We start from the raw sequence: 10,858 nt of genomic DNA, 5'->3' as shown, positions 1-10,858 counted from the left end.
AGCCTCCAGGGCTTGCAGATGTCCGGTGACTTCTATCTGGTCCTTAGTGGTAGCCACACTACACCTGATGCCCTTGGACAGGAGGTAGGTGCAGGGTCACAGCAGAAAAGGTAAGTGAGGGGGTAGAAGGAGGTCTGCCATGGGGCAGAGAATCCACAAAACATAGGATGACTGGCATGGAGGGACAGTTGAGGCCTGCTGAGTGCCAGGTACACGTCACTGCCATGCCCCTCATGACAGCTCTGGCGTGTGCCAAGGGAAGTAAAGTCTGCAGGTGGTGAGGTGGATTTTCTCAAAAACTTTTGCAAGCACAAGCAGGCACTTTAGTGTAAACACTAAAGGGAATGTGCTCATTGAAGAGCACAGCAGATCTGTGAAGTCAGAGATGGTGCTGGGAAGGGAAGGGGTCCTGGTTGCTGCACATGTGTTTTGTAGCTCAGCCTTTTCACACGGAAGCAGGGTGCAGGACGCGAGTGTCCCCATGATCACACTTTGTAACAGGGTCAGATCAAGAGCTGCACTGTTGTCTGCTACATTACAGCAGCTTGGCCCTGAAGCCAGGAGGGGAAGTGAATGCAGAGCTTTTTCTTTCCTATACCTTGTTCCCAGCTTTGTAATTAAGGACTGCAAGAATAAACTTGCAGTGTCGTCACCTGCAAGGATCATAGAATCATAGAATCATAGAATAGTTTGTGTTGGAAGGGACCTTTAAAGGTCATCTAGCCCAATCCCCCTGCCGTGGACAGGGACATCTTCAACTAGATGAGGCTGCTCAAAGCCCCGTCCAACCTGACCTGGAATGTTTCCAGGGATGGGGCATCCACCACCTCCCTGGGCAACCTGTGCCAGTGTTTCACCACCCTCAGCATAAAAAATGTTTTCCTTCTATCTAGTCTAAATCTACCCCCCTTTAGTTTAAAGCCATTCCCCCTTGTCCTGTCGCAACAGGCCCTGCTAAAACGTTTGCCACAATCTTTTTTATAAGCCCCCTTTAAGTACTGATAGGCTGCAATAAGGTCTCCCCGAAGCCTTCTCTTCTCTAGGCTGAACAACCCCAACTCTCAGCCTTTCTTCATAGGAGAGGTGTTCCATCCCCCTGATCATTTTCGTGGCCCTCTTCTGGACCCGCTCCAACAGGTCTGTGTCTTTCTTATGCTGAGGGCTCCAGAGCTGGACACAGTACTGCAGGTGGGGTCTTACCAGAGCAGAGTAGGGGGCGGAATCCCCTCCTTCGACCTGCTGGCCACGCTTCTTTTGATGCAGCCCAGGGTACGATTGGCCTTCTGGGCTGCGAGCGCACATTGCTGGCTCATGTGCAGCTTTTCATCCACCCATTGGACCCATTCAAACCACACGCAGACTGGACCTGATTTCTCCCCCAAGTCCTTCTCGGCAGGGCTGCTCTCCATCCCTTCATCCCCCAGCCTTCCAAGGATCCCCCATCCCCCCAGGATGCCAAGAGTATGGTGAATGCAAAAAGACAAACTGTGGTGCATCAGCCCTGTACAGGTGAACTTCACAAACAGCAGGAACAGGTCTTTGCACCTGCCTTTGCCCTATATTTTGCACCTGCCTTTGCCCTATATGCCTCACCCTATATGAGCAGGGTCAGTTTGGCGCAGGGATCCAAGAGGAGGGATCTTTTTGGCAAGGAGTAATCAGGAAGCTGGAAAATCTGGAGGAAGAGATCTGGGGCCTTGAAGTCCAAACAGGAAGTTTCTGCTCCTGACATCCACTGGAAACGAAGACGTGGAAGCAGAGGGGCAGTTAGGCAACACAGTGAGTAGAGTTCTCACCATCGATAGAAGAGGCAGATGAGACACAAGGGAAAAACCTAATGCAAGGTCCCGTTGGAGCATGCGCATCAGGGTTATAAATCACTGTCTTTGTCAAGTAACAAAGGGAGAAGTGTCAGGTGCTGAGGGAACAGCCAGATGAAAGTACTGCTCCCTCCCCATCCATAGCCTGACACAGTACCTCCATTAGGGTGGGGAAGGGGCTCTGGGATCCTTCCCATGAACAACTTGTGTGGTGATGGCCTGGAGCAGGCCCCAGTGAAGGCAGAAAGTGAGCAGCGATAGACCAGTGCAAGAACCATAAGAACAGCTGCCCAGCTTGTCCGCCTCCTGCCTGAGCAGGCAGGAGCTAGACCTGTCTATGGGATGCAGAAGAGGTGCAGCCTTGAAGGGGCACGGTGAAGGGGCTGTTACAGTGAGAAGACAGGTACCACCCTGCAATGTGGGAGCCATCCCAGCTGATATATCCTGCTGTCTCTTCCAATGTTTCTCCTGCAATCATCCATAGCACACACACACACACTGCCCCAGAGAGACCAGGGCTCACTGCACTCTAAAATCCCTCAGTCTTTTGGGTGAGAGTATGAGCTGGGGTGTTTCTGTTTCTGGAGAGAGTCAGAACCTGTCCAGACAGCAAGCCACAGCAGACGTCATATGCCATCCCTCTTGCCAGCCCTCCCCACTCACCTTGCTCCGCAGCAGCCCTCCGCTCGGTCGCTCTGGCGTGCTGTGCTCCGAGGATGGCTTTGTCTTTTCCTTGTTGTTGTTGGAGTCGTTGTCCTTGATGATGTCATACTGTCTGCAGAAGAGGGCGATCACCGCTGCCGAAAGACAGGGGATGAAGGACTCTCTCACACTGGCTGCCCCCTGCCTCCCCTCCCCACAGCATCCCAGCTGGACAGCAGTCAGGCCCAGGGCACCCTGGCATGCTGGTCACCCACACCCGCCACCTGTGTCAGCCTGGACCACCCCAGGTACTTCTGCACGTGTGGCCAGGCCAGTCTCCTTGGCAGATGAGGCACAGATGCAGCTAAAGCCATCAGGGCACACGTGAGGTGTTTGGTGCCTATGGCTCAGGGCTCTGAGGCCAAAGGCACTCGGAGAGGGACAGGCCTTGAGGTCAGTGAGCAGCTGAGTGGATTTCTGAGTGCCTCCAGCAAGGTACTAAAGTTATTGGTCCAGTGCTTGCAACCCTCACAAAAGCCAGCCCTTGGCTTTGTCCTATCTTTCAAACTGACTGTGGGGTCAGTCACTCCGTCATGGTTTTACAGCACCCATCTCACCAGCACGTCCCACACCTTGGGACCCTGGACGCAGGACTCTGGAGCAATGCTTTGAACTGTAATCATTACATGTGTTGGACCCATTCAAACCACACGCAGACTGAACCTGATTTCTCCCTGTTGGCACTCTGACACACCAACCTGCACAAGGTGTAAGCTAGGAGCAGCCATCTTGTATTTTCTTCCAGTGCACTAGAAAATTGTTCAAGGCCAGAACAAGGAGAGATTCCTGCAAGATGCCACTAGAAAATCCACATTTACTGGGAAGGGAGTAGAGGACAAATGACTACCCATTCACAGCAGCTGCATGTGACCAGTCAGGAGCTGACTGTTATCTCCTAGGCTTCCTTTCTCCCAGGGCAACCTGCTCTTTGCTAGAGCATTGGCTTTAATCAGGTGCTGTACAGGAACAAATCACCCATCTTACAGTTTTAGCAGATTGAGGCACAGCCACTGCCAGCCAGTGCAGCAATGTTATCAGATGTCAGACAAGCTAACTAAGGCCCAAGTTACATAGTAGTTAATGTCAGCTGGGATGCTCCCACCCTGTAATTCTGTATTGCTTGGGTCTCACATTGTTTGCCGTTCTTCCAGCACAGCAGACAGGCCAGCCAGCCCACATGCTCCAGGCCGTCACTGCTGAGCAGTGGCTGCGGTTGCTCCTTTTACCCCACTGGCTCGAGATCCTACAGACTCAATGGACTTACTGGAAAGGATGTCAGACCCATACCAATATGCCTCTGCACTCTCTTGAGCCCCATCCTCTCTGTGGACCCTGGATTGCACCTCTGTCCCAGCCTGCTGGAACATTGCTTGTGGCACTCACCTGCCCACATGAGCAGCACAGCCACGATGATGATAATCTCGCCTGTCTGCAGCTGCCTGTCTTTGTCCAGCCCTTCCATGGTGATATCACCTGCAGCGAAGAGAACCCAGGCAGGGCTGGCAGCAGATACCCTCCCACCAGAACCTACTTCAGGACCAGCAACACGTGAGGATCTGAGAAGGAGCTCCAGAGGAGAGCGGCCCACCTCCCCCAAACAAGGACGGGTGTGGGATGACATCTTGGCTGGGGAGAGGACATGCAGCCTGTGGCTTTTCTGTGTCAGATAAACTATCCTCACTACCAAAGGCAGTCAGATATTCTAATAGCTTATTTGGGTTCAAGTAGGGATTGCACAATTCATGGGAGTAATCACTGAAGTTACTCCCTATGTAGGGACCAGGGCAGGTTAGGAAGGCCCCAAGTTGAACACAAAAGTTCTGAGGAAAGTAAGCCATCTGCTTGCCCTGTTATACTCTTCTCAAGTCCCCCTCTTATGGCTAGTGCTGGAGACAGACTCCTGTGCCCAGTAGACCCCCTCTGGGCATCATCTCTCTTGGATTCTTGGATCATTTCTCATGGACCAGCACGTAGGCAACCCCAAGGCAAGAAGGCACAACATGGATATGGGTACGAAAGGAGACTGTGGGGCTCCGTCATTTGTCCTTTGGTAGCTTGCAGGCTGGAAGATCTGAGAGCCTGTTCAGTATTTACTTCCTGTGGGCAGCAGCTGAGCAGGCCACAGCAGTTGTCCTGGCCACAGCCTGCTTAGCTGAATAAGGTGCCAAGACCTGGGATCTCCTATCCCTGGCTGTAAACCAGGGCTTGGGGACATTATCATGGCCATAGTGGACACAACAGCAGCCTGCTACCTGTTATGACCCTCTGTGTCCCAAGCAGCCCGTGTGCTGTGGAGACCTCCAGGTGTGCCTCACCAGCAGCACCTGGGCGAGCTGGAAGGAGCTGCCTCACCTTGGTTGGAGCTGTTGGAAGGGAGGCGGTCGGTCTCCTTCAGGGTCCGGAAGTGGACACGCTTACTGGCCTGGCTTTCCCCATACAGGCCGATGCTCTGCACCTGGATGATGTAATCAGCATCCTCCGCCAAGTCCCACAGTACGCAGGCCCGGTTGGTGGTGTTCACCTCCCGGATGAAGCGCTGCATCTGTCCATCTTGCCGCTGCCAGAGTGAAGAGCTGTCATCCCCAGGAGACTGTTCCCAGCTGCACCAGGCACAGGCCCCTGTCTGCAGGGCTGTGCTGGGCACACTGCCCTTACTCCTCCCTTCCCAGGCAATCATCCACCCCTGGGGTGGGCCAGGCTGGCCAGCACTTTGCTATGCAGCATCCCTGTGTTGCCTAAGAGTCAGGCACCTCCCTGGAGAAGCCACCATTGTCTGGGGCTGTGGAGGCAGAGCAAGGCAAGCAAAGAAGGGTTATGTCATGGCTGAAGCACCATCCTTATCCAGAGAAATCACAGGGAAGCCACTGGAGGGCCAGCTACCCTCAGAGCAGCCCACGGTCTGCTGCCTCCCACCAGGATGGATGGCTCAGACAGGGTGCCCTGGCAAGGGCTGCTTAACAGCAGAGGTGTCCTCAGGCAGGTGCCAGAGGAGCTCCAAACTGTGGCAAAAGGGATGACATGGGAGCATGCTGGTAATCAGTGAGAGGGGTCCCCAGTCCCCTTGGGACAGAGCCTGGATACCTGCTGTAAGATGGCATAGCCGATGACCACATCTCCTTCTGGGACGTCCCAGGAGACTGTGGCAGAGTTTGCCTTCAGCTGCGTCACAGTCACGTTGACAGGGGATGGTGGCCTGTCTGGGTGAGCCAGGGATGGACCGAGGCAAGGCACAGGAAAGAGGCAAAAGAAGATGTCTCAGAACAGGCACTCGCCCCTGCACACCACCACTGGGGGCATCTCCAACATCTGCCCATGGCAACACATTGGCCAGAGCTACAGGGAGCAGCTTCTCTGGTGAGTCTGTCCCCAGGAGAGGAGTGGCACAGGAGGTGCACAAGGCTGAGCCCCTGCCGGCAGCAACACATGCACGGCATGGTGCTTAGTGGGCTAGTGGGCAGCTGCCCACTGTGCGTGGGAGGTGTGCAGGCACAGAGCTACTCCCTGCCTGTGCAGCTACCCCCTCTGTGGCACCCGCTGGCTTTGGCAGTCTTCGCTCGCTGGCCAGGATTTCTCCCTGCCTGGCTGTTGGCGAGAAATGTGCTCACTGCACACCTCACCCTCTGCAGTGTCCTACAGTAGGGAAGGAGGACAAGCTCATGAGGCATCTGACTGGCTCTTCTCTAAAGGGCTTGCTTGCAGTGGCAGACATAGCCCATTGCTCATAATACATGTTCCATGTAAAAGGGATTAGCAGTGCTGACCACATGCCCAGGCTGCCAGACCCAGCTAAGGACATGAAGGGCCACCAGTAGGCTCCTTCCACCTTGCAGACATTGAAATGGGAAATGCATGAAGGCCTGTCCTGAGCAAAAAAGAATTACAGAGTTTAAGAGACTGTCATGGCAATTTAACCAGTCCCTGCAGCTCAAAATCACATGAAAAGAGAAGTCCCTGCAGCCTGTCTCAGAGCACTGCAGAGACCCTGCTATCAGAGAGGAGAATGACATTCACATCAGCTCTTCACAAGGGCACCTGCTTGCAGATCTGAGGTACCTTCACTGCTGCTCAGATGTTCATCTGTTGGAAAGTTTACTTCATTCAGCTCCAACACTAGCAGAAGCAGGGCTGCCTGGCATGACATGCTCCTGCTCAGCCTGGGCACAGAGTAGATTCTTGGCAGGGAAGTCCCGTGTTTCTGTAGGTCCAGAAAGTCCAAACAAATCCTACATTAATGCAATTCTTCAGCCAAGACTGCAATGGTAAAATCAGGCTCCTGTAAGCTCTGGGGCTGCCCCGTGGATGCGCACATCACAAATGCCTGGCACACCACCCAGAACTGCGTAGGAAGCAGCCCAGACACAGTATTTATATATCAACTGTGACAGAAAAATGGGGCAGCTTGGAATAAACACACTATGCAACTCAATCTGGCCATCTCATCTGCCTGGCATTACTCCCTGCTCTAGAGTGGGAAGGAAAGCCCAATGCAGAAGGCAGAGCTGACTTTCCCAGCAGTGCAATGCCATCGGCTGCGAAGCTGGCAGCAACACTCAACCGTTGCTATCCTTCAGAAAGCTGGCCTGGTTGACCCACAGTCTGCAACATCACCATTTTGAGATTTCACAGCACTAAGAGCATGGCAGGATCCTACACAAGTACACAGACCTGCATACAAAGCTAAATTTTGTCTGGAAATTAGACACAGGAGCGCATGAAGAAAGACAGAGGCTGCTGTTCGTGTGTCCTCTCTCCCTGTAAACAAGACAATGTCCTTCTACAAGCTTCTTGTGCAGCACAAGTTCAATCCTGTGATTTATATAGATAGAAAAAGAGCCCCAGAGGGCACCTGAGAACAAGAAAAAAAAACAACCGTAGACACCAACAACAACCACAGTTAGAGTGACAAGGAAAGGTCATTTCTGCAGGTCAGCTATTTAAATGCATTCATTCACATTTGAATATACTCAGCTCCATGCCAGATCTAACCAGGAAAAGGCTGTGATTCCTAGCTCAGAAATGCAGGTTTGTGTTCGGCCACAGGTGACTAAGACAGATAGGAGTGTCACCCCCACAGAGCCCAGAAAACACATTCTCAGAGACACACTGGGTCTAAGCGCATCCCAAACAGAACCCTGCCACATCAGCAGGAGATAGTCATTGGAGACAACACAAACAAGGACATCACAGGATGCTGCACCCTCTCTTCCAGAACAGGAGGCTGGAAAACTGGAAAGGATTCAAAGATACACTTGAACATCCTTTATCTCATGAAGAGTGTGCCTCCTTAGAGTTTTGCCAGGGAGACTCTGGTTCATCACTCTAACCTGTGAGAGGGAGTCTCTGAGCCATGTCCTTACCCACACATCCTGGTCTCCCACAAGCCAACAGCAAAACAGTCTGAATAAAGCTGCACTCCCCAGACCTGGCCACTGACTGGGGCATGTGTATTCTGTGTGCACAGGAGCTGAGCTCCCCACAGATGTGGTCTGGTTTTCTGCTCCAGCCACAGCCAGTGTGCAAGTTAGTTGCACAACTAACAGCTGAGCTGTAGACAGCACCCTGTCAGCTAGCAAATAACCACTCCCTTGCACTGTCCCAGGCAGAAGCATTTCAAAGTGTGTGTGCATTGGGGGGCTGCAATGTTTCTGCTAGCCTTCAAGTATAAGAAGAACAGTTGTTCAAGGCTACTACTATGGTAGCAAATGCAATGAGGTCAGGAACAGCCCGAGAATCCAGTGGTGGAGACTGGTCCTGGGAACTGCTTTGGTCTGAACCAGCCAGCATGTGCCCAAACCACTCTTGGGCATGGCTCAGAAGTTAGCATGAGCCATGAACCATTCCTAGTAGTTAACACTGATGTGCTCCCCTTTTTGAACTCATGAGTTTAGTGCTATGGATGTGACCAGACCCTGCCAGCTGGCCTCAGGACAAGAACAGGACCTGGTGCTTCACAGGATACATCTACGGTAATAAATTAGGCAGCTTTTTATATCTGACAGAACGAGAAGAGGTCTGAACATGCCCAAAGTGGGCAGTTGGACTTGCCAACTTTTCAGTGCATGTAGGAAATTAAAGGCAGGGTCTGACATCTCTGCGACGTAGAAGTCTGTAGATGGAGCTTATAGCAGGCTCCCTGCTCTGCACAAGAATTTTCTAGGCTTCTGCAGAGACCCAGGCCTGACCTAGCCCAGGTTTTCAGGCTGGGGATGCTGAGACATGGCCCTGGGGCTGAGTCACTCTATGATTTGAGAACAAGGGCACTGCACTGAACCATGAGCCATGCTTCTGGGTCCACACGGGGCTGACAGTATTGCTTGAACTGTACTCAGCCAGAGCTTGCACAGACCGTGTGTAGAGACCTTCACTCACTGGCAGCAGAAGGGCATCCCAGGGGGATACCACCCTGGTATCAAACTGCAAAGACAGTACACTCCAAGCCAGCATGATCCGCTATTACACCCAGAGCCAATCCCCAAATGTCCCAAATAGAGAGAGGGGAGAGCAAGAGCACATGGAGGCACAGCAGAGCCACAGTGTGCATGGCTAGTCAGTGCTTCAGACCTCATGCATCGTAAACACACTTTGTGCAGGCTCCAGGCAAGCAGACCTGAACCTGTGTGACAGTGAGACCTGAAGGTGTCAAGGCTGCAGTTCTTCATTGGAAAACTGAGTGTCCCTCGGTCAGTTTGTGGTTCAGCAAACTGCAGAAAAGACATTTCTGACCACATGGGATTTGCATGCCTAGCAGGAAGAGACAGGACAAGAAGTTTCAGAAGTCGAAACCAGAGAAGTTCACCCTAGAAACACGGGGCAATGTTTAATCCCAAGGATTTGCAAGATGAGACCTCACTGAAAGTCGTTATGACAAGACCTCCAAAGGACAGCTCACACCATAGAAAGCTTTTCATATGATCCCCACATTAAGCCTAACGTTCTCCAGCCTGCTCTGCAGCTGAGGTCAGAACAGTTTCATGCCAGAGCTATTGCCATAAAGATCTGTGAGTGCAAGGGCTCCAAAAAATGTACTCTCTGAAGCCAACTATTAAAAACATTCCTGTAAAGCCAAGATGGTCCAACACCCTGCTGGGCTCTCTGGGAAAAGCATGTCACAGTTAAGCCCTGCCCAATACATTAATCGCTAATGATTCTGCATCATTTATAAGTTATCCAGCTTCACTTTTGATTAAAGCCATACTAAGAAGTGGGCACCACCACAGAAAGAGCAATCACTTAGTTAAGGCCTGGTGCACCCTTTTGTCCTGTCAGTACAGCAGTGCTTCCTTTCAGGCCTGCTGAAGAGGTGGGAAGAGTTGATCCTGTGTGCTGGAACCAGCAGCACTGCAGCCTGAGGTAGGGCAGCGTGGAGGGCTGACCTGTGGGCAGCTGAGCACTGGACTAGATCTGCCATGCAACCTGGCTTTGTAGGTTAGAGAAGAGGCCAGACAGATGCCCCTCAAGAGTGATGTTGGCAGATGTGGCACTGCATAGGGATGGGGCACAGCCCCACTGGTGCCCTCCCCATCCTGCTATGACTCTGGAGAGGGGACCTCACCTGCCCTTTGGCCTATGTCCTTGGGACTGCTGCTCAAGGGCACCCAGATGTTTGCCCAACTTATCCCTGCAGTAGGGAGGTAAGCATCAGACTGCGCATCTAAAAATAAGTGGCCCCTTTTTAACAACCCTGACTGCATTTCTTCCTGCATCCGTCAGGCCCTGGAGTACATATTTTGCAAGGAGACTGAAAACATGGCAGAACATATCAGAACATGTCTGATACTTGCAATTCAATTTGATACATCAGTAACCTGATAAGGGGCAAATAGACAGCAGAAGGCTTCCACTGACACATGGTCATTCAGACAAGTCAGGGGAAGAAAGGACAGAGGTACCCTGGGTGCCAACAGACACCAGTGTCTTAGCAAACACCAGCCCAGAGAAAGCAAGGCAGGAACGCCTGTCAGCCAGGGACCAGCTCACAGCCCAGCCTACAGCACTGGAGCATCCATGCCCAGGGGCATTAACTCTCTCAGGACTCGCTGCTAATTGGTGAGGGGCAAAGATGGGAAACGGGGAGGCCCTCCTCCACGGGGGCACAAGGAGAGCCCGCGTTTCCCCACTGCCTCGCCTAGAAGTGGAAGGCTTCAGGAGCCAAAGCCGCAGGCAGCGACTCCGGGTGCTCCGGGGAGAGCGTGGTGCCCTCCACGGAGGACAGCACGGCCACACGATCGCTCCCCGTCCCACGGGGAGGGGACGCGACCCGGCCAAAGGCACGGCTGGCTTGGAGGCCACGGTGCCACGGCGCCGGGCGCAGCCCCGGCGGGGTTGCCCGGGGTCCG

At 52.9% G+C, this 10,858-nt stretch overlaps 1 protein-coding gene across 1 annotated transcript in view; it reads right to left on the bottom strand.

Moving 5' to 3' along the window:
- FNDC4 (fibronectin type III domain containing 4) overlaps positions 1–6,663 on the bottom strand; it is an 8,298-nt gene extending 1,635 nt beyond the window's left edge. Inside the window, exons 1-5 of the mRNA XM_009326906.1 lie at positions 6,576–6,663; positions 5,604–5,719; positions 4,875–5,079; positions 3,906–3,995; positions 2,484–2,617 (exon numbers count right to left, since the gene is read on the bottom strand). Coding sequence (XP_009325181.1) covers positions 2,484–2,617; positions 3,906–3,995; positions 4,875–5,079; positions 5,604–5,719; positions 6,576–6,663 — 633 coding nt within the window. The remainder of the gene's footprint in view (positions 1–2,483; positions 2,618–3,905; positions 3,996–4,874; positions 5,080–5,603; positions 5,720–6,575) is intronic.
- Positions 6,664–10,858: the final 4,195 nt, after the last annotated feature.

Source organism: Pygoscelis adeliae, unplaced genomic scaffold (genome assembly GCF_000699105.1).
Source record: "Pygoscelis adeliae isolate BGI_AS28 unplaced genomic scaffold, ASM69910v1 Scaffold487, whole genome shotgun sequence".
NCBI lineage: Eukaryota > Metazoa > Chordata > Aves > Sphenisciformes > Spheniscidae > Pygoscelis > Pygoscelis adeliae.
Note: the sequence above shows the minus strand (reverse complement) of the source record. Positions and strands in the feature narration are given on the sequence as shown.